Source organism: Peromyscus eremicus, chromosome 4, assembly GCF_949786415.1.
Source record: "Peromyscus eremicus chromosome 4, PerEre_H2_v1, whole genome shotgun sequence".
NCBI lineage: Eukaryota > Metazoa > Chordata > Mammalia > Rodentia > Cricetidae > Peromyscus > Peromyscus eremicus.
In genome coordinates this window covers 61,318,740-61,342,950 of record NC_081419.1, presented here as the reverse complement: position 1 = coordinate 61,342,950, position 24,211 = coordinate 61,318,740, and the positions used below count along the sequence as shown (strand labels likewise).

The following is a 24,211-nucleotide window of genomic DNA, read 5'->3' as shown; positions in this document are numbered from 1 at the left end:
CCACCACTTGCCTTCCTCTTCCCCTTCAACTTTCACTTCATTTTAGACGTGTGCCACAATCAACAAACGAGAGAAAACATACAACATGTCTTCTTGATTCTTATTTTACTTAATCTGAGGAACTCCAGTTCCATTTATTTCCTTCAACTAATGGCATTATTAATTGCAAAAATAAAATTCTATTGTAAACACATATTTCATTTATCCATCATTGATGGACTCTTACACTGATTCCATAGCTTGGCTATTGTGACTAGGACTGGACAATGCCACAATAAACATGGGTGATCAGGTGTACCCTGTGTGCTTAGATGTCCAGAACTGCTATGGCTGGGTCAGATGATAGTTCTATTTTTAGTTTATTGTGGAACTTCCATATGATTTCCATAGTAGCTACTCTGGCTTGTATTCTCTCCAGGTATGGTGAGGAGTTCCTTTTTGACACATGCTCTCTAGTACTTGTTTGTTTGCTTGCTTTTTAAATGACAGCCACTCTGACTCAGTTGGCATTGAATTTAACTGTAGTTTTGATGTACATTTTCCTGATGGCTAAAGATACTGAACATTTTTCATGTATTTACTGGCTGCGTAGACTTCATTCATCTTTTCAGAAATAAGCCTGAGTGTTTTGTTTGCTCATTTAAATGACTGGATGGTTTAGCTTTATGGAGTTTAGTTTTGTGAGTTCTTTACATATTCTAGGTATTAATCCTCTGCTGGCCGTAAAGCAGATTTTCATCTGTTCTGGAGGCAGCCTCTTCACTCTGCTGTGTCCTTCGATGTGCAGAAGCCTTTTAATTTCATGCAATCTCACTTAGAAGCCTTTTAATTTCATGCGATCTCGCTTGCACTATTCTACTATTTCCAGAGCTATTGAAATGCTAAGAATGTATTTCCTCTCTAAGAATGTGGCTTAACATTAGGATCTCTTTGCTCTTGGTTTGTGCGTTTCTTTTGTTTGGATAGCTAACCCTCTTAAAAATTTGAACTTTTAGAGAGCTGTGTCACCACGCTGAAGTCACTGTTTTGATGTGTTACTGCTGGTTTGTGAGACCAAGAAACAAGAGACCGTAGGAGAGGGTAGAATCCACACATAAGCTGGCACCATATGTTCAAGTTTATTGTACAGTCCCAAGTTACACATTGGAAACAAAGCAGAACGTGGTACCTACTTGTACTAACTCAACCCAAGTTAGCAAACGACAGATTTCAGGACAGACTCATTTTATGTCTCACCCAATGTGGGCGATCACAAGAGAAGCCGAAGAAAATTACCTTCCATGTTACTTAAAGAGCAAAGCAATTTGATAGACACACCTTCCAAGTTACCCCAAGATGCTGAAAGTGTTTTAAAACAAATATGGATAGTTCATTTTCCACCTAAAATAAAATGCAGAATGAATAGTTTAGAAGTAAAAAACTTCACCTGTGTATCTACAACTACAGCAGAATTTTCTGCTAACAACAACAACAACAACAACAAAATACTAATAAGTCTCTATTGAGATTAGGCTTACTAAATTAATAATGACTTATATGTTTCGTTACATTGTTATATTGCACTTGAGAACAATGACAACAAACACCGAAGATTCAGTACCCCTCACAGAAAGCATGACATAGCAGGAATCACAAGGAATGCCAGTGTATACTGCAGACGGCACATCCACAGGTTCATAGTTCAAAGAGACCTTTCACAAATCACTAGACATTAAGCAATTTTATTTGCCTTTTTGGATCCCGTAATACAATTTTGTTTGTCTTTTCCCCTTACTCATCAAATTAGATGTACAAGCCACCCATGAATAAAAACAAGGTGACATTCAGATAGGTGATGGCCACACAGGTATTCTAGAACAACTTACTCTTCTTCTCCATGAAGCTCTTCATGACATTCTGCCACACAGGAACAGATGCCACCTTAGCACTCTATTGCCCTACAAGAACCAGCTGCTCTATCTATACTTTGCCACAGAAATCTCTCTTGGGGTTAGGCTCACTATCAAAGCCCCCACGGCTGTCTTAAAGCAACAGCAAAACTTGTCTGTTATTAGTCAATTTCCTCACTACGTAAATAATGTTGTATTCGTGAGGATTAACTAATAAGTAATTTCATAATTCAGGTAGAATTAAGACAATAACATTTTGACTGCTTCACCTTTTATAGTTATTCAGAATTATGATGATAATTAAACATAAGTGTGTGTGTGGCAGGGAGTAATCCTGACAGATGTTTTAAAGTATCAACTCTAAAAAATATCTCTGTAAGAAATCAATATTGGTGTCAATATTTCTCACACGTGTCAAATGAATTTTAATTCTCAGTAAATTACAAATATGAAGCTAAAATGATCTTTTTATATTCTATCGAATATATTCATATGCTGCTATAGAAGAAAAAGAATCAACATTCTTTTCAGAGTTGACTTTGAAATTACAGTTCCTAATTTTACAGAGATACAAAGTTACACTTTTTCAAAGAAAATCCATACTACTGTAGAAAACCACACCTCATGTTAATTTCCAGTTGCAACATCTTTCAATCTCTAACAGAAAGTTACTCCTTGGCAAAGAAGCCATAAAGGAATAACTTTAAAAATCAATATTGATTCTATTGCCAAAGAATGAATTTCATTGATTTTCAGGAACAGCAGCTATTATGTAGGAAGACAGAAAAGGTAAAAGTTTTTATAGGCCAACTGAGTGACTGCATGGTGGCGGGCAACACTTGGCCCTAAGATAAAAATATTTCTTAAAAGAATTTAAATTTATTGGTTAAAAATATACTTATGTATATAATTATGATCTTTCAAGCCATTAAAAAATTTTATACCCCAAAAGTTATTAAAAGTTCATTAAAGCTAAATATAGGGTCCTGTCTATATTCTAACTTGTACAACTCACCGAAATGTGCTTTATGTTATGAAAATAAATTCTCCAAATTAGCTCAGCCATATGCACATGGAATTAACACAAGATATGGTGAGACAAACTTTAATTATTTTTAAAATGTAGAAAAATATTTAATTATTTAGGAGAAATATTTTTCATTCCTTAATGAGGACAGCAGTTTAAAAAGCTATTAAAATTCTCAACTTCTAGTGCATAACATGATGTAATTGCACAAAAATAGCGATAATTGATAGTCATCCCATGGCCTTGAGGAACTGTGAATAAATCAGAGCCATTTAAGACCATAACTTGCTAACTCTGCTGCCTTTATTAAAGCCCCAGAAAATTTATGTTAACAAATGTAAGAAAGCTTTAGAAGATTTTCAGTAACCTGAGCTGCTTATAAAAATATTTTTTTTAGCATTTATTCTGACAGCTGAGGCAGGTTTTATGCATTGCTTGCTTAACCTGAGGTAATACCCATGATAGAAGCAAACCATGAGCTACCTTTGGAATGCTAATTCCAAGCATTTCTTGTGGGGTAAGGGTGGGAGATCCAGGCTCCTACAGGTTATAAAGACAGTCTTGACCCATTCTCCATTTTGGAAATAGAAGGAAAATATGAATACAGGAGAAAAATAAATTAACACCAATTAGAAGCCCCAGTCTAACTAAAGAATGTCATTTTGATGAGCAATTACAGCAAAGAACCACGAAGAGGGTCTTTCGATCTTTTATATGTAGTAAACAGCCAGACAAAGGAAATAGATGTACCTCAGAAACAACTTCCAACTCCTATGGCTTTAATCATCATCATTATTCAGCTGAGATCAAACTATTGCTTAATGAGTGTTTTCAATTATAGAATTTTCAGCATGAAATGGCTTAAAGGATTTGATATAGAATTTAAATTACAAAAGTTAAAATACAATAAAATACATTGCAGACTAAACATAAATAAAAACCTAATTTTCATATAAAAATACTGTACCGTTATTAATACAGGAAGCTACTGTTTTCCCCCAATGTTGAGGATTTAACTCAGGGACTTGCACATGCTTTGAAGTGAGCTATAGCCCCAGGAAAGAATTTTGATGGTATCAGATTTTTTTTTAAAGTTCTACTACATAAATGATATTAAAATCTAAGTCAATGCAATTGCAGAGTCTTCAGTAGCTTACAAAATCAACTGTAGTGTAATGTGTACTAATGTTCTAAGTACCTGTGCAAAATTATTGATGCTAAGGTCTAAATTTGAATTGCTTTAAAAATCCTAATTGCTTTGACATAACATCGAAGAAGAGAGAAACCTCACATAGTAAATTAGAAACAGTAACTGAAGAGGTACCGTGTTATATAATGTGGTAACTCAAGTGCCTTATGTACACTGAACAAGGATTATCACTTGAAATTTCCTCACTTAAATGCCTAAAAACACTCGCCAGTGTATGTGAAGTAAATGTTAAGCTGAACCTATTTATAAAGAGAAGTCGGCAAATACTCATTTCAGTTTTGTGGGTAAACTGAGGCTACTGGGTACCCTCAGCAATACAATCTTGGGATTTTGTTCTTCATGAAAGATATATAAATCTATCACCAAAGTGGTAACTAGTGGATCCAGACGTGGCGCTGCTTCAGAACCGCAGTTAGGTTTCAGAGTTCCCTTCGCCGTTCTCATGAGGTTGGAGCTGTTCTCGTTCCTGCTCTTCTTGAGGTGGTCGGACACGTTTAAAAAAGCCCATCTGTCAGTTAGAGAAAAAGCATAGCTCTCTCAACAGAATGCGAAAAATACGACTGAGTGACTCTGTCATCAGCTCGAAAGTTCAAACGGCATTTTTGTTTAGTTTCCCATCCTAAAATAAGCCCGGCTCACCCAGCAACGTCACTGTGGCTCCGTTTCTTCTTTTCTTTACTCTTTTCATCCCTTCCCCTTTTCTCCTCGTCTCTCCCCTTCCCTCCCAAAGTCCATTACTTACCCTGTACATTACAAACACCAGAACAGCCAGTAACAAGAGTCCAGCGAGAACTGCCAAGATGATGACCCACACGGGCACAGGCATGGGCGCCGGCTGAATGCCCCAGGTGATGTTAGTCGTGACCTGTGGGGGAAAACACGTTGAGTTTTAGACAGCTCTCTGACTTCGTCAGTACATGACTTACTTTTAATTTTTATTTTAGTGGTATTCACATCATGTTCTATTTTCATACAATAATTCAGTGAGTGCACGTTAGGTGTCAACAGCATGCACATAAAGCTCCCATCAGATTTCATATGAAATGACAGGTAAATAACCCAATACAGATCATGACAGCTGATCCCATTTTCAATATTTAAATATCTTCAAAATTTGTTTATTTATTGTAGTTAGTTACCAACCTTATAACTTAGTGAGGAGAAAGTAACCAAAATATCTCTCAACAAATTTGGTATACAGTAAAAACCCTGTTACATGAAACAAAGCACTAAAGACAAAGGCCCAGCTCTACTAACTCTAGGATAAGGGAATAAAGGATACCATAGGACAAGAGTATAATCCTGGGTCAGTGAGATGATTCAGCAGCTAAAGACACTTGCCACCACAACTGATTATCTAGATTCAATCCTCAGGTAATCTAGGTTCAATCCTCAGGTCCCAAATGATGGAAGGAAAAAAAAATCCGTTCTGGAAAATTGTCCTCTGAATTCCACATGAATACTGTGACACGTGCCCCTCCTTCACCACCACAACAAATGTAATTAACAAATAAAAAGAAGGAAAGGCTTTCAAGTCTAAAATGTTAATCCTCTCAAATAGCTTCATTACTTTCAATTATTGTAGTTAAACTTCCATTAAAAAACTCGAAAGTGTTTGCACTGCATGCATTCGTTCACTTTCTGAACCCAGTCACATACCAGCGTGGAGTTGAAGAGATCCTCAATCGGCAGATTCTTGTAAGGAAACTCGATGATGTTAAATGAAGCGGACGACTTCAGGGAGTAAGAATGGTTCTGGTTCTCCTTCTGAATGGAAACAACAACAGGAAGGTTTCTTAGGCAGCAGCCCTTTATTACTCCTTTGAAAAATGTGTACATCTGCCGGTACATCTATCTGCTTACATTCATAAATGTCTCGGTCCACAACAGGGATTTCACGTACAGGATGGCACTCTTCCCTCGATCCAGTCGACCAACCTGGCAGACGATCTGCAGGCACTTAGCAACTCCACAACCCTGCCAGAATGAATCATTTTTACTTACAAAATAAGATCACACTGTCTTTTTTTTTAACATTAACATTTAACATTTGAACATTAAGCAGTCTTACACGAAGGCGGAAGAGAAATTGTATAGATCGCTCTGTATTTTAGGGATAAACATGCTTAACAAACAAGCCAACAGTTAACTCTGTGCTCTTGTCACACTGGTTTTTGTTGTAACTTTTGTTTGTTTTGAAACAGAGTCCTGTTTTATAGCCCTAGCTGTCCTGGAACTCATTATGTAGACTAAGCTGGCCTGGAACTCAAAGAGATCTACCTGCTCCTGCCTCCCTAGTGCTGGGATTAAAGGTATGGGCCATCACAACCAGCAAAAGCAGTGTGGTTTTTTTTTTTAAACACAAATTATTCTAGAAACATAAAATATATAATATCGAAAAGTTCATTTTTATGACAACTCAACATTCTTTAGGCAACCCCTCAATGTGGTCCTTTTAAGACATAAACATCGGATCACAGCAACACTGTAGAAAAGCAAAGAAAGCAGTGAATCTTTAATTGTTCATCTGTGTGAGACCTGCAGCGAGAAAAATCACATGCTGAGGACATCTGCCGTAATTAGTGTTTTCAGCAAGAACTTGAAGGTTGGCGGCTAAGGGAAACAAATATCCACCACCTTCCGGGTGCTGGTCACATTGCACTGTGTCACATGCATGCACCTCATAGCAGTGCTGTCCAGTGAGAGGCACCAGGAGCTGAGGAACAGGAAGAGAAGTGAGCTTCCTCTACCCGATAAAGGGCATCTGACAGAATCACAACTAACCCTACATTCAGAGAAGACCACAGACGAGGCAAGGGGGTCTGGTCTGGACATGCCGCTTCTGGTCAACTGCACAGTTGTAGTCGGTGTGCTTCAACAGCAGCGTGGTGAACAGGTAAAGAAAAACTGTCTCTCAGTAGATGAAAAGATCTTACGTGTTAAATAGGTATTCAGAAACAAACAACAAAAAAAGCCAACTACACTAAAACTAATAAAGAGCTAATGAGAAACAAAAACTGCACAGATCTTGCAGGGTACAAGTTCAACATACAAAAACGACTTGAAGTTTGTACACTAGCAACAGCATCCAAAAGGACATTAAGCATCTCAACAATTACAAGTGCAAAGCCAGGACACTAACAACTAAGAAATACTGCTGGAAGGAATTAAAGAAGACCAAACCGGATAGCCTGTGTTCTAGGAGGCAGGAGTTTTCAAACTCACGGTCAGAATCACAAACTGCTAATAAGATACAAATGGCCCGAAGAAATGTCCAAGCTGACCTGAAAGTCCACAAGGAGTTGCTATAAATACCATACATCCAAAATCACCTTGAAAAGAAGAAAATAAGTCAAACATGCTGGCTCAAGCTTGTATTCCCAGCACTCAGGATGCTGAGGCAGGAGGATCAGTACAAATTCCAACCAACATAAGCTACAGTGCGATCAAGAAAGGAAGAGAGAGAAAGAGAGAAAGAAGAAAGAAAGGAAGAAAGAAAGAAAGAGAGAGAGAGAGAGAGAGAGAGAGAGAGAGAGAGAGAGAGAGAGAAGAGGGAGGGAGGACAAGAAGAAGGAAAAAAGGAAGAGGGAAATAGAGCTATAGTAATAAAAACAATTTGCTATCATCATTAAGAATACACATAGAAATCAACAGAATAGAATTAAGCAAGAAGTAGAGGTATGTGAGTCAGTAAAGTGCCTGCTGGCAAGTGTAAAGAGCTGAGTTCTGATCTCCAGCACCCACAGAATAAAAGTAAGGCACAGAAGCACATGCCAGCAATCCTACTGCTAGGAAGGAAGAAACAGGAGAATCCCTGAGGCTCGCTAGCTGCTGGTCTAGCCTATCAAAGAGGTCCAGGTTCAGTGAGAGACCCTGTCTCTACAGGAGGTACTAGAAGGAAAACTTCAGTCTGAAGAAGTTAAATAGACACAAAGGAATAAATAATCCAGAACAGTAAATCAAAAGAAGGGGAACAGAAACCTACAGCATAAGAACAAATAAACAGAAATCATTGATAACTCCTGATATTAATGGTCTCAATTCCCTAATAAGAAGACCCAGACTAACATATTTGATTAGAAAACAGGATCCGCCGGGCGGTGGTGGCGCACGCCTTTAATCCCAGCACTCGGGAGGCAGAGGCAGGCGGATCTCTGTGAGTTCGAGGCCAGCCTGGGCTACCAAGTGAGTCCCAGGAAAGGCACAAAGCTACACAGAGAAACCCTGTCTCGAAAAACCAAAAAAAAAAAAAAAAAAAAAAAAAAAAAAAAAAAAAAAAAAAAAAAAAGAAAACAGGATCCATCTTTTTGCTGCATCCAAGAAACACACTTCATATCAAGAAAAGATATCACCTAAGTGTAATAGGATGGAAAAAGGTATTCCAAACAAATGTACACAAGAAGCAAGCAGATATAGATATTTTAATTGCTCAGAAATAAGAAATCAAAGCAAAACTAATCTGAAGAGATGGGGAAGGACACAACATAATTAAAGGAAAGATCCATGAGCAGGATATTGCAATTCTGAACATTTATCCACCAAACAAAAGGGCACCCAAGTTCATAAAAGAAACACTTGTACAGCAAAAATCATATACTGACTCTTACACAGTGATAATGAGTAACTTCAATACCGCACTCTTGCCAATAAACAGATCATCCAGACACAAATTAAACAGAGAACTGCTGGAGTTAAATAATTTCATAAATGTACCTAGCAGACATGTACAGATCATCTCACTCATACACTACAGAATATACCTTCTTCTCAGTAACTCATGGAACTTTCTCCAAAGTTGACCACATGCTAGGGCACAAAGCAACTCTCAATAGATTTAAGAAAATTGAAATAACACCCTGCATCCTATTTGACCACCACAGATTAAAGCCAGATATTAACAACAGAAAGTTTACAAACTCATGGAAACTGAACTTACTACTGAATGAAAAATGGGTCAAGGCTAAAATTAAGATGGAAATTAAAAACGATTTAGAATTGAATGAAAATGAAGATACAACATACTTGATCCTATAGGACACAATGAAGGCAATTCTAAGTGCCTACATAAAAAAAAAAAAAACTGGAGAAATCTTATATTAATAACTTAGCAACATACCTAAAAGTTATAGAACAACAAGAAGAAATAATACACAACAAGAACAGATGGCAATAAATAATCAAATTCAGGGCTGAAATCGGTAGAATATGAACAATAACAACAAAGAACCAATAAAATGAAGAGTTAGTTTTTTAAGAAAATTAACAAAACAGACAAATCCTTAGCCAAATTAACTAAAAGATGGACAGAAGAGATCCAAATTGGTGCCATTAAAGATGAAATGGGAGACATTACACCAGACATCAAGGAAATTCAGAGAATCATAAAGACATACTTTAAAATCTGCATTTCACCAAACTGTAAACCTTAAAGAAATATATGAAATATATAATCTACCAAAGTTAAATCAAGATCAAATAAGCAATTTAAACAAACCCACAGCCCCTAGTGATAGAAGCAGTAATTAAAACTCTTTCAACCAAAAACAGTCCAGGGCCAGATGAATTCAGTGCAACATTCTACCAGACCATTAAAGAAGAATGAATGTCAATATTCCTCAAATTATTCTGCAAAATAGAAACTAAAGGAATGCTGCCTGATTATTTTACTAGGCCACAATTACCCTGATATCTAACCACACAAAATGATCCACCAAAAAAAGAAAATTATAGACCAATATGCTTTATGAACATAAGTTTCTCAATACAATACTTACAAACCCTTGCAAATACACATCAAAAGAATTATCCACTATGGTCAAGTTAGTTTAAGTCCAGAAATTCAGGGATGGTTCAACATATATAAATCAATAACAGTAATCCACTGTACAAACTCAAACACAAAAAAATACATGATCATCTTATTAGATGTACAAGAGATCTTTGACAAAATCAAACATCCTTTCATGATAAAAATAGGGATACAAGAGACATTCCTCAACATAATAAAGACAATTTACACCAAGCCTATCACCAACATCAACCTACATGTAGAGAAACTCAAAGCATTTCCACTAAAATCAGAAACAAGACAAGGATGTCCATTCTCTCTATACCTACTCAATATGAAGTCTTAGCTGGAGCAACTGAAGGAGATTCAGGGGATACAAACAGGAAAGGAATAAATAAAAATAACTTTATTTGCAGATATCTGCTTATATATAAAAAAAACCCTAAAGCCTCCACAAAATTTAACACATAAAGATCAGTAGCCTTCCTCCACGCAAATGACAGACTGAGGAAGAAATCAGGGAAACAACACCTTCATAACAGCCAAAAACCAAACAAACAAATAAATAAAATCTTGGGATAATTCTAACCAACTAAGTGAAAGACTTGTATTAAATCTTTAAGACAGCGAAGATAGAAACTGTAGAAGAGACCAGAATGTGCTCATGGATCAGCAGTATTATCACTGTGAAAATGGCCATCCTACCAAAGGCAAGCCCCAACAAAATCCCAACAGTTCTTTTCTTTTTGAAAAAACAAAGCCAGGCGGTGGTGGGGCACGCCTGTGATCCCCGCACTCGGGAGGCAGAGGCAGGCGGATCTCTGTGAGTTGGAGGCCAGCCTGGTCTACAGAGTGAGTTCCAGGAAAGCCTCCAAAGCTACACAAGAGAAACTCTGTCTCGGAAAAAATAAATAAATAAATAAATAAATAAATAAATAAATAAATAAATAAATAAAATTGAAAAAACAATCTTTAACTTCATATGGAAACTCAAAAGCTCAAGAGAGCTAAAACAATCCTGCAAAATAAAAGAATTGCTGGAGGTATTACCATTCCAGATTTCAAATTGTACTACAGAGCTCTAGTAAAAACAGCATGGTATTGAAGTAAAACCCGACATGTTGATCTATGGCTCTAACCATAGACCCAGACATAAGTCCACACATCTATAGAAAGTTGATTTTTAGCAAGGAAGCAAAAAAATACACACTGAAAAAAAGACATCATCTTCAATAAATGGTGCTGGTCAAACTAGATGGCTGCATGTAGAAGAATGAAAACAGATTTATATCTATTACCCTACACAAAAGACAATTCCAAATATATCAAGAACCTCAACATAAGACCAGATACCCTGAATGTGGTAGAACAGAAAATGAAGAACAGGCTTGAACTCGTTGGCACAGGAAAAGACTTTCTGAACAGAAAATTGTTAGCCCAGGTACTAAGACCAACAATTAGTAGATGAGACATCACATAGCTGAAAAGCTTCTATATGGCAAAGGACATCACCATTCAGGCAAAGCAGCAGCCTACGGAAAGGGAGAAGATCTTTACCAATTATACATCTGATAGAAGGTTAGTATCTAGAATACAAAAGGAAGGAAAAGAAAAGAAACTACCTGAACATCAAGGAAACAAATAACACAATTAAAAATGAGGCACAGAATTAAACAAAGAGTTCTTGAAGGATGAAACACAAAAGGCTGGGAAACAAAGCAATGTTCAATATCCTTAGCACTCTGAATCCCTGGTCGGGAGATGCAAATGAAAACTACTTTGAGATTCCATCTTACCCAAGGCAGAATGATCAGGATCAATAAAACAAATGACAGCTCATGCTGGTGGGGGTGTGGGGAAAGGGGAACACTTATTCATTGCTGGTGGGAGTGCAAACTGGTATAGCCACTGTGGAAACCAATGTGGCAGCTACTCAGGAAGCTAGGAATTGGTCTACCTCAAGATGCAGCTATACAACCCTTGAGGATATACCCAAAGGACTCTACATGATACTTGTTCATCCATGTTTGTTGCCGCCCTATTCGTATAGCCAGAAATTGGAAACAGCCTAGATGTCCATCAACTGATGAATGGATAATGAAAATGTGGTCCATTTACACAAAAGTGGCCAAGAACCTGAGACTAGATAGGTCATGGGAGAAGGGAAAAACCTAATACTATTTATTATTCTGCTTAAGAAACATACCAATAAAATGACTCCTAATGACATACTGTTATACCCATAGGTCAGTGTCTAATTCAACCCACATCAGAGAGGCTTCTTCTTGCAGTAGACTGGACAATGTGCAGAGAATGAAAGACTTTGAAGTACTCAGTGCTAAATGGGATGTCTTTATCAAAGCCCCTCCCACTAAGGCTTTAATGTGAAGTCTATGTGGAAAAGAAGGTAGAAAAATTCTACGAGCCAGAGGTAATGGATGACTGAGGAAAGGTCTTCTAGAGACAACAGGACTGGTACACATATGAACTCACAGAAACCGTACAGCATGTCCAAACCCTGCACAGATTTAAGCCAAGGGGGGGGGGGGGGACTGAGGGGAAGTGAACATGGGGTTGACCCCTAACTAAGAACCTAGCTGTAACCGATACCCACTGGCAAAGGGAGAAATCGCTTTCTCCAATAGAGTCTCTCTGGCTATATCAACCACACTCCAGGGCAGGCTCCGTCCTCGGCAATAGTTGGCCAACACAAAAGGGACTCAATAGTATTTTTGTGGACTTTTTCCATTTTGCTTTGCTTTGGCATTTTTCTGTCTTATTGGTCTTTTGCTTTTTCCCCCCCTCTGTTTTCTGTGTTTTTGTGGGACTTTTTTGTATTTTTTTTTCTTCTTATTTCTTTCAAAGAGAAAAAGAAAAAGAACATAAAATTAGGTGAGTAGGAATGTGGAGGAGTATTTGGGAGGAACTCATCAAAATATATCGTATGAAAAACATTTCAATATAAAAATAAATAAATACTAATTTTCTTAAAGCGAAGTGGGGAAGAGAGAAACAAAGTGTGGGAGACAAGGTACAAACTGCGAGACAGCCAGTCCCAGAGTGTGTGTGTGGGTTGCAGACTATGACATAATAAATCCGATTACATTAGGAGCTCTAATTATTTTTTCTTTTTTATGAGTATTTTATTTTTAAATATGTGTAACTGTAAGAGGATAAGCAAACACTACTGCAAACATGGTAGTCTTCGAAACCAGACATGCTGGCTCCCTCTGGAGCTGTGGCTATAGCTGAGAGGTGCCTGCTGTGGGTATTAGGAAGCAAATTCAGATCCCCTGGAGAAGCAGCTGATGCTCTAAACCACTGGGCTCTGTCTCCAGCCACCTGTAATTTTCTGAGTCGGCTGAGAAGGTCCTGGAGCCAAAGAACCCCAACAGGTTCTGTGGCAAATAAACTCAAGGGGAGATAAGGGCATAAAGTCAGAGGCCACGGTAGGTAAAAGTCAAGAGAAAGAGGGAGGTCTAAGTCACACTGAAGGAGTGGAGCTGGTGAAGAGGGTCAGAATCGAGTGCTTTACAAAGTAGATAGCGATGACATTTGATGAAATGTAGGGCGGTGTTGAGTGATAAAGAAGGATTTGTACAGAAAACGGAGTTTATATTCACTACATGTGGGTCACCGTGAAAAAAGGGAGGCATTGGGAAAACTCCATGATGTATTTTTATATTGGCTATTTTCTGATAGACATGTAAGAGGAATTCTAATCAGCAGATAAACAGACCCTGAAGTTCAATGTAGGATCTGAAAATGGAGACTGAGGAGGAGGAGGAGGAGGAGTGTCAGATAGAGAACCAGGAGCGATGATGCCCTTGAAAAGATGATGCGAGGGAAAGTTAGTATTTGAACAATGAGCCTGGTAAAGGACCCTAGAACTAGGTCATAGAAAAACAGTGTTTGTGGGCTGGCAAGATGGCTTAGCAGGTAAAGGTTCTCATCACCAAGCTTGAGGGCTTGAGTTCATTCCCTGGGGCCCATATATTAGAAGCAAAGGAGTCACTCCCACAAGCTGTCTTCGGACCTTCACAGGTATACCATGGCCAGTGTGTGCCACAAATACACAAACACACACAAATGTAACACAAAAACACAGGGTTTTTAAAAAATAGTGATTGTAGGGAATAGTGAGACACACCTTTAATCCCAGCACTTGGGAGGCAAAGGCAGGCGAATCTCTGTGAGTTTGATGCCAGCCTGGTCTACATAGTAAATTTCAGAAAAACCAGGCTACATCAAGAGCCTGTCTCAAATAGGTTAATTAATAATAAATAAAATAAAATGTTATTGTGAGGCAGTGGTGGTGCACCCCTTTAATCCCAGCACTCGGGAAGCAGCGGCAGGCAGTTCTCTGTGAGTTCAAGACCAGCTTGGTCTACAGAGTGAGTTCCAGGACAGCCAGGACTACACAGAGAAACCCTGTCTTGAAAAACCAAAATAATAAAAATAATAATAATAATAATAAATAGTGATTGTGAAAGGGCTTTACCAGTTTTTCTATATGTTGGTTTCAGATCTACTTATTTTAAATAATAAACTAACATAAGCTAAACAACACATTTCTTTCATACATTTTCATCACGGGGGCCTCCTGGCTCCTCCTGCCGCGGCACTGAAGTATCAAAGAGGAAGATGAGATCAGAAAAGTCCAGCTAGAGGAGCACAGTCAAGGAAGACAGGTACAAAACGCTTTTATTAAACGATCATCTGAGAACAAGAAGAGCAGAGGACTGAAGGACGCAGATCCCACTGCTGCTGCTGCTTGGTCGTCTGTCCTACAATTGCATATTTTTAGATCTTTACCCTGTGCGTCCGTGGGATGGCACTTACCAAAGTGTGAACATCTCCCTCAGTATGGGTGAGATCCCGCTTGGTGATGAGATGACTGCGTTCTCCTTGTCCAGGGGCTGTGTCATTCTTTTCCGGTGTCTGCACAGACTAGACATGGATTGCGTTGTCAGACAGGGGTTAAATGATAATGGGAAACAGTTCACATTGACATCTGGGCATTGATACTTAGATAGGATTAACACACAGTCCATGAAAATGTGGTAAGACAGAAAATGTACTGCTTAATGGTCAGTGAACAGAAAAGACAGAAAATAAAAGATCAAAGTCATTAATGTACCCTACAAATTATCATTAATGTACCCTTTTCCTAACCATTGCTTTTTTCCCATGCATCCCTAGAGGGAAACCAATACCAACACTTAAGAGAGCCTGAAATTCTACAGTACGTCTATGATGAGCATCATCATAGGAGTTTTGAGTCTAATTTGTTTGAAGTTTGGGAAGCAGAATATTACTATATAGAGCAGACTGGCCTTGAACACAAAACATAATCCCAGATAGCCTCAAACTTGTTATGGGATTACAGGTATGAGCCATAGAGCCTGGCTTATTTTATTTGTTTCCTGAACTTTCCTTAGACTATATAAGATGTAATATTCTTATGTGAATATATATTGTAGAACAAAGAATCACTATCACCAAAAAATATATAAAAGGCGTGCATCACTACCGCCTGGCTGAACTAAAATACTTTTTTGCAGAGTTCATACATTGTAATAGTTGTTTTTATTTCATGTGTTTCATTTATACATTTAGAAAGAAAATAAAAAGCCATGGTAATAAAGAGCTGCTTAAAACACACTACCTTAATTCTCAAAGGGTTGATCTCTGTATCTGCGGTACAGTTCATTGGCCCATCAATGTCGTAATGAAGGATGTACAACAAAGTGTTATTGTTGTATTTGTAAGGCCACTGGAGATTTAGGATTGCCTTGCTGAATGAACTTGGACCATTGTTTCTCAGCTAATAAGAAAAAGAAAATGTAAGCACCTTGGACAAAGATTAGTTCCACTTTCCTTCCATTAAGTTATCACTAGAAATCATATCAACAATGGGATCTGAATATCAGCAGTTTCTACTGCTAGACTGTAATCATAACCATTATGCACAAAAGTCAAGCAATGTTTATCTCTCAAGTACAGAAAGATCTATCAGGATGACATTGTAAAGAAAATGGAATGCTGACTATATAGCCTCTGTAGATACAATAAAACTGCTTAATTACATGCATTTCCAGTTTTTAGTCAGAACTTCAAAATACTGTGGAGCATACACAGGATTAATTTTTTTAATTCAGATAGAGTTGCTTTTGCTTTCTTTAAACAAAGATATTTGTCTATAAAAATGAACTTACAAACAGTACTTCTAGTATATTATGTTCAAACTATGCAAATACCACATCAAAATGGTATAAGATGGGTTTTAAAAGTTTAGCTGTTCTCTCCATCACCCCATCCCCCCTTCTCCAGCCTTCTATTGGGTCCAATAACTGCAGACCTCATAGATGTGCTGAACAACAGGCCCAACATCTTCTTCAGTCTCAGGGTTTTCCTTGTACTCCCAATTTGGAATTGGAAGAAAGACATGATCAGGACTTGAGACCCTAAACAATGACCAAAGAAAACCTACCATGAATATCAAACAACATAGTGCATTTTCCTAAGTATTCTGTATTCAGTTGAATAAAATCAGACCTAATTTTAAAAAGCCTCAAAAAAAAAGCTTGTGAATGAACAAGCTTTCTATGCATAAAATTGACTGTTGCTAAATCAGCATGCATCAGATTAATCGGTAAGCAAGTGCCATGAAAGTTCAATCAACGTATTTTAAGATTGCTGTTACTGTGCCTTTTGGAACACCTTCAGGGTCTTATCTCTACAGAGCCCACTGCCTTGGGAAACCAGCACTAAGCCGGCGTGGCTGACCATGGGAAGCCAGGGTCCAGTAGCTACATTTCAGAAGCAATCACAACAATTCGATATTCAACTTGAGACTCACACTTACCCTCTTATCTCAACAGCAGCCAAAACAGCAAGGTCAACTTTGTAAGACACAACTGGGCTTACATTGTCAAAAGAATTAGAGCTGAAAAAGGAAAAACATGCTCAGGATTGAATTGGGCACATTTATCATCAAAGCTCTAAAAAGGAAAAAGATGAACTAAAACTAAACAATTCAAAGCAGTACAGAAACTAAAGTCCTACCAATCAAGCAATTATTTTAATTACTGTGTAATTCAAAACTGAAGATAAATTTTATTTATTAGTGCTTAATTTTGTTTTATAAACTCAAATTAACAAGACAATCATTTGTATAATTAAATACTGATTAAAGAACCCTATAATAAAGTACTGAAATTTTAATCTACATTATTCCATCTTTAAGGAGCAGTATAGAATATATTTATAAGGAAAAATGGTTATTTTAGCCTAATACATTGTTTTCATACCTTTGGATTTTCAAGTCAAATTTCACAGAAGTATCCATTTCTGACTGCTGGTGCACGCTAAAACGAAGGCCAGCAGACAGCTGGGGAGAGGAAAGGTAACAATGATGGTCAGTGCCTCATTTAAATCAGAAACTTCAAACTTGACATCCAAATAAAAAGGTGTGTTCTGAAATATGCTTTTTATGAGTTTATGGTAAAAGTGAACAAAAATAATGACATCTGATTTTCCACTGATGTCATAATGGAGGCTCCTTAACAATTATTAATTATAATCATACTTCCCTATGATATTAATTGTCTTTGAAAAGATTACAATGTTTGTTGTTGCAATGAAAACATTGCAATTGAGTATAAAAGTCGCTCTAGGAAGCTGACCACTGACCTGAGCTAAGAAGCCAAACAGGAAACATTGGAGGGTTTATCAGAGCACAGTTAGAGGAGCTGGACCAAGAGCATGCTCTCTCTCCTCACACCTCTCCCAGTCCCCTTCCCCAGCACCTGACATCCTGAGCCCTGAGGCAGAATACTGATTGATTTTAAAGAAAACAGCTGAACGGAAGGTACAAGATAACAGGCTTGGGGCTCAGTGGTTATGAGCACTAGCTGCTCTTTCAAAGGACCCAGGTTCAATTCCCAGTACCCGACGGCAGCTCACAACTGTCTGAAACTCCAGTTCCAAAAGACCAGACACCCTCACACAGACACACATGTAGGCAAAACACCAATGCACATAAAATAAAAATAAGTAAGTTTAAAAAAAAAAAAGATAGCAGACTTCTTGGGGATCACATAAATGGTATGTAAAAATGGCACCTCTGTGGGACTGCACTCACATTACTGGAGTTGGCTACTTAGAAAAACTAGGAACTAAAGGAGGTATGAGCTAGAAAACCAGAGAGAATGAGAAAATGAAAAGCTCTTCCCCAGGGAGCATCTATCCAGAATAATGACAGCCTGTGGAAACACACTTAGAGAAGCATGCAATGTTTAGATCATGGCAACAGATCTGCACATAACTGCCATCAGTGTGCCAGTCAGTGAATCTGCTTGGAAAGCATCTCATGCACAGCCATATTTTCCTCAGTACCAGTAACACACACAGCCTGTTTCCCTTCCAGAGGACTTGGGAAGAGCCTCCCTGAGTGCTTGGCTTCCTGCCCTAAAGCTCCCCGCTCACCATCAGAAGGGGAGCCTCACCCAACTAAGTCTCTCCTACTTAGATGATATATAAGGCTTTAGTAAGATGGCATCATCTCACCCAAGAGTATGCCAAGGTGGCTTTCAAGGCTCCATAGACACCCTGGCAGCTCAAAATACTAAACTTATGGTTTTAGTCCTTAGTTGAAATCATGTTTTTGTCTATTCACCAGATTTAAGGCAGTGTGAAGAAAAGTTTATGGAAGAGTATACAGCTTTACCTATAATTTTAGTGTCCTAGTTAAACTGAATAGAACTCTGCTAATAACTAAACTCTAAGTCAACACTAACTTAAAGATACTACTTTGAGGGCAAATGAAATGGCTCAGTGAGTAAAGGCATTTGCTACCAAACCTGATGACCTGTGTTCAGTTCCCAGGTCCTACCATGGCGGAAGAAGAGAATCAGCTCCCAAAAGTTGTCCTCTGACTTCCACACAGTGTGAGTAGCATACATGCATGCATACAAAGGCATAACACTCATACACACAGTAAGTAAATAAATAAATAAAGATAAAGACACTGCCTAGAGCTGCCTTGGTGGTCCACACCACCCTTGGCATCAAGCACTTAAGGGGGCATAGCCAGGAAGAAGTTGAGTTTGTGAGCACGTTGACCTTACATAGCAAGATCCTATCTTAAAAACACAAACAAAGAAAACATGGCTAAGTATGTAGCTCAGCAGTAGGGCATTTTCCAAGCATGTGCAAGGTCCTGGGCTGAGTCCTTAGCACTGTACACAAAACCAAACAACAATAACAAAGAAAAACCCAACTTATTTTGAAGTTACTATAAAGAAACCTAGAGAAAAAATATTTATAGGGAGAAATATTTATGTTCTATTTATAAGGAGAAAAATCAATTGAATTAAAACACCTTACTTGAGTTCCAGCCTTCATGGGGTTTCCAAGGTCACACACCACCTGTCGGGTTTGGTTTTCTGTCTTAAATGCACAGGAAAGTCTTGCTAAGGCCTTTGATGGACAAAAAAGAAAATAAAGAGTGGGGTTGGGGGACTGTAGAAAGAAAATTAATAGGAGCCAAGAAAGCAGAAACTACAAAGTCCCTATCCAATATCCAGTAGATACTTAAATTCCTTTCTCTATGAAGCAAATAAATCTATTTGAGCAACTAGAAAAAGAAGCCAGCACTGTGGACAACCACTGCATGTAAATGTGAAAGCCTTGGAAAGCTCCCTGCAGGACTTAGATTCTGATCCTACTGCCTCTGACTAATAATGTGATGGGCAGGCTTAGAGACTTTATCCAGCTGACCTCATTTTTCACATGCTCGGCTGGCAAACGTAATGATTGCACATCAATATATTATTCAAAGTATTAGGCCTGAAAGGAATTATGTAAGATGGGCACTCTATTGTCTAGCAATTTAGTCCTAGAGAGAATGGCTAAGCTTGGGCTTCACTAAATAGGGACTACCTCATTAATGTTAATAAGACCTGAGAGTGTGCTGTGGTTTTCAAAGGGGCAGCTTGCTTACTTCATTGTTTCGGACAACCCCGATGAAATCTGCCTGCGGTGGGATGGAGACGATGAGCTCCGCTTCGTAGGCTCCTTCCCCTTGATTCTGCGCCTTCACGGTCAGGGTCAGAGGGTTGTCATCCCCAATGTAGATCTTCTTTTGATCACTAGAAGTTAATTTAAATCCAACAGTGAGAAAAAGACTACATGGGGAGCATGGGATTGTTCAAAGAAACAGGAGATAAGTCACCGGGCTGACATCCTCCCCTGTCTCAGGAGAGTTCAAGGCTCCTCTACAGCTCAACAGAACACAGAAAATAGCACACTGGGTGAAAATTCAGTGCTCTTCTCTGTGACTAGAACACTGATGCCAGTCACACACCACTGCTGTCCACACATATTACCAAAGTCACATTATATCTGTGTGTGTGCTTCTAATTCCTTGATTTTTCTTGCTAATTGCTCTTTGGTCATAATTCCATGACAGTCTTCCCTGTGTCATATTGGTAAGGACATTCCTCAGTTCAGAGCATGTCCACAATGATCATATCGAGACAATTAGGACTCATGGTACAATCAAAGCTAATGGTCATAAGTCGGCCAAGCCAGGCACCTAGTCAAAGCACAGTGGGTATTTTTTTAACTATGGTATTAATTGCCTTATACTAATGCTAATCATGAATTATCATATGCTAATCATAAATTATCCTTTACTGTAAGAATTTTTCCTTAAAAAAATTAGCATTTTGAAAAGAAAAGTGTGCTTTTCCATTTAAATTTCTTATGTTTTATATTTACTGTTTGGAGTAAAACTTACCTATCTACAGAAACTTCCAGTTTAGGTTTACAGACATTATCTTCCCCACAGTCAAGTAGAATATGAGCCTAAAAGAAAAATATTTTATTATTTTCTACATGGATTCTGGCCACTCATCTTTAAACGTGTCAGTGTAGGCAATCAAGAATAAGGAAAAAAATGATGGAATATAAGTACTTAGAATTTTGTATATCTCAAATTAGCTGTTAACATTTTGGAATATAATCAAGTACAAGAAATGAGGGTTCATTTTAACTGTGCTCCTGTCTGAACTGTATGAACTGGGACAAAATAAACGTCCTTGTAAGAACTCCTCATTAAGACAGTGGCCTCTGCTGCTGTCACAGAAACTGACTGCACACATCAAGTAAGGAGAAAATGGTCAAAATAAGCCCAGCATGTACAACCCACTGGGAAAGAAATGAAAAAAAAAAAAAAAAACAACAACAACAGTAAAATAATAAATCTGAAGAAAACAGCAAAAAGTCTAAACTTGTTTTTTCTGCATCTGGCCATGGGAATGTACCATAAAGAAGAGTGTGGGGGAAGAAAAAAAAAAAAAAAACCTCAAAAGACAGAATGCAAGGACACAGATAGATCTTGGTAGGATATATGGAACAAAAACATGAGGAAAGAAAAGGAAAATAAAGGCAAAGTCATTCTCAGTTTATTTTATTTTCAGACTTAGTCTCAAAAAAATAGTAACAATAATGATAAAGACTTCTAAAATAATTCCAAAATTATAAAAAAAATCATAGACCATATATCAAAATGCATACTATAATACACAAGTAAAAAGTTATTTCTGAATAAAGTACCACATTAAAGCACACCTACTGAGATGCTCACATATTAAATGAACCATCGGTACAACATCCACTCACTCCAAACATCAACTGTGAACACAGAACTGTTCACAAGTCCCAGTGGATAGTTAAAAAAAAAAAAGGCATATACAATAAATTATCAAGGTACAAAACAAGACATAATGTTTGTTAAAATATATAAAATAATGAACTTTTAAAAATATTTCAATTTGCTTTCTATGTTGTCGTATTACAGTTATGCCCCCAGAATAAAAGCTGCTCATGAGATTTTAGAAAGGAGGTCAAAGACTATATGACAACCTAGACACTCACTAATGAATTCTGAGAGAATAGTGTTAACCTAGCCCTATGAACAGGAAATAAAACACAGGGGTGAGACAGGAAATAACAATATTTAAAGAGAGATGTTTTGCAACGGTTTTTGCAAAATTACCAAACTGAAGTTTTGTGTTGTCTTATGAAAAGAACTGCTTGTGGGGAGCCGAGGAAGACCCAATGGAACGTGTAGAGAGCAGATGGAGTCCTGAGTAAATGTGTATTGTTTGACATGGGCATGGCTGTGTCGAGGACCAATGCCTCAGACCCGTAGGAATGGCAGAGCCTTCCCCATACACGTCAGGTTCAGAACTGGCAAAGCCTTCCTCTGGTCGCAGTGCAAAAATTGGCAGTGTGTGTAAGAACTAGCAACTGCAGCTTCCTCCTCCCAGATGTTTAGGGCCTGAGATTGCTCACCTCCAGAGACCTCCTACAAGATTAGCTAGCCCCTCCCCCTGTGCTATACACAACAATCACACTACAGCTCTCAGTTGTTGTGTGATGGATGGCGCCACTCTATAAGAGTGCACACGCCACACCTGACCCCAGCTTTTCTGTACATGGATGCTTGTCTGTCCTGCAGTCCCTCAGCACTCCCAGTCAGGTTTCCAGGACTAAACAGTGCTGGACTCAGCACTACTTATATATGATATATACATAAAAGTACACACACACACACACACACACACACACACATATACTTTTTCAATACAAAATAAAAGAAGCATTGTAGATGTTCAGTAAGTACTAAAAACCACATGCAAATAAACTGGTATTTTGTTATTTTCCTTGGATCACTTTGCTCTTCTATGTATATGAAATGTGACCCTGTCTTCCAGTGCCTATGACTTCTGAAAAGATCTAAAGATCTCAGACCTAACTCTTCGGATTATTTCTCCTCTGGTTTCTTTAGTTAAACATCTACCAACACTATAAAAACAATCCCTTATGATATTTAAGAATACAAACTGTAAAACCTTGACAAAAGATCAAAGGACAAGATAAGAAATAAACTGGGAAGTGCTTTACCTGCCTGCTGACATTGGCGGGAGTGAACTGGTTCAGAATGGGCTGCAAGCCTGTATCGTCAACAGCCGTTCTGTGGTCCAACCGATACTCCATAAAAATAGTGATGGGAGTGAGTTTGTCTCTAAATTCAGATTCATCCTGAAACAAAAGAGCTTCAAGTTAAGATGACATCAACCTAAACTATTTGGAGGAATCCACAACCAGAGAAGCCACAAAACCAGCTGAATTCATCCTTCGAACCTTCAATTCTAACAACCTCTAAAACACTGTGGTAACTGTAGTAAGCATGAAGAGAAACTCACACAGTTGTTCAGTAAGAACTATTCATCAAGTTTTGTTTCATAATGTAAAATTTGACTCACAAAAATACCTATGAAGCAAGTTAATTGTCAACCAAAGTTCTCTGGAGAAACCACATGCGTATATAATAGCCTGCCAACCGCTGGCCTCTGCCAATTATGGAGAGATGTAATACCGCAGATAAAGAGGCTATCATTTGTCTTTTTAATAACTCTTAGCTATAAGTCTCAGCATCCGACTTACTTCTGTGATTTCTAGATATAACTACTGAAATTCATGGGCCTGGTGGATCTCTTACCTCCAGCAACCAAAGAACGAGGTAAAGATCTAAATCCTGTAGATTTTCCTCCCTTGTTAAATATGACATCAGGACTCTACAGAAGATATTATACTGTCCTCTTAGTCTCACCTACTTGATGACCCCGCCAACCTCCTTTGTTCTGTGTCTGCAAGAACACACACAACGCAGCCTAGACTCTGTGCTCCAGGGGAGGCGCTTCCAGGCCATGGTCACTCACATTCCCAGAATAAGTGATTTTCTTGTCTTCTTTTAAATGGAGCTGTTACTTTATGTCAACATGGTAAAATCAGTACCCAGGCAACTACCCAACGTAGAAACAGAACACTAAAGTAGTTTAAGTTGTTCGACTTCTGCCTTTCCCTCTCAACCTTCCCTTCTCAGCGTAAGAGCTGCTGAAATTTCAGTTTGCTGTCCCTGCTTGCTCTGTTGACACCACGGTTTTCAAGCTCATCTTCACATCTTTTATGGTCACTTCTTTCATAATGGCCGATATTTATATATCTGATTTGCTGGTGCCATGTTTTATATAGACCTGATAAATACTGCATAAACACTGATAAACACAGAGCAGTGCATTCTTCATTTTTGTTTTTGTTTTTCTTTTGGCTAACTGGAAATGAGCTCATACATAATCGTGTTCTTTCTATTTAACACTTTGAGCTTCATCCATATATTCAAGATTAATCTTCACTTCAAGTTAATATGTTATCTTATGACAGTT

At 38.1% G+C, this 24,211-nt stretch overlaps 1 protein-coding gene across 1 annotated transcript in view; it reads right to left on the bottom strand.

Annotated features, from left to right (window-relative positions):
* Positions 1 to 1,094: 1,094 nt before the first annotated feature.
* Positions 1,095 to 24,211, bottom strand: part of Itgav (integrin subunit alpha V) — a 65,234-nt gene continuing 42,117 nt past the window's right edge. Inside the window, exons 14-26 of the mRNA XM_059258848.1 lie at positions 22,890 to 23,027; positions 20,719 to 20,786; positions 19,921 to 20,068; positions 19,305 to 19,397; positions 17,228 to 17,307; positions 16,783 to 16,863; positions 16,276 to 16,381; positions 15,583 to 15,741; positions 14,757 to 14,864; positions 5,990 to 6,103; positions 5,786 to 5,893; positions 4,869 to 4,991; positions 1,095 to 4,634 (exon numbers count right to left, since the gene is read on the bottom strand). Coding sequence (XP_059114831.1) covers positions 4,539 to 4,634; positions 4,869 to 4,991; positions 5,786 to 5,893; positions 5,990 to 6,103; positions 14,757 to 14,864; positions 15,583 to 15,741; positions 16,276 to 16,381; positions 16,783 to 16,863; positions 17,228 to 17,307; positions 19,305 to 19,397; positions 19,921 to 20,068; positions 20,719 to 20,786; positions 22,890 to 23,027 — 1,422 coding nt within the window. The 3' untranslated portion in view covers positions 1,095 to 4,538. The remainder of the gene's footprint in view (positions 4,635 to 4,868; positions 4,992 to 5,785; positions 5,894 to 5,989; positions 6,104 to 14,756; positions 14,865 to 15,582; positions 15,742 to 16,275; positions 16,382 to 16,782; positions 16,864 to 17,227; positions 17,308 to 19,304; positions 19,398 to 19,920; positions 20,069 to 20,718; positions 20,787 to 22,889; positions 23,028 to 24,211) is intronic.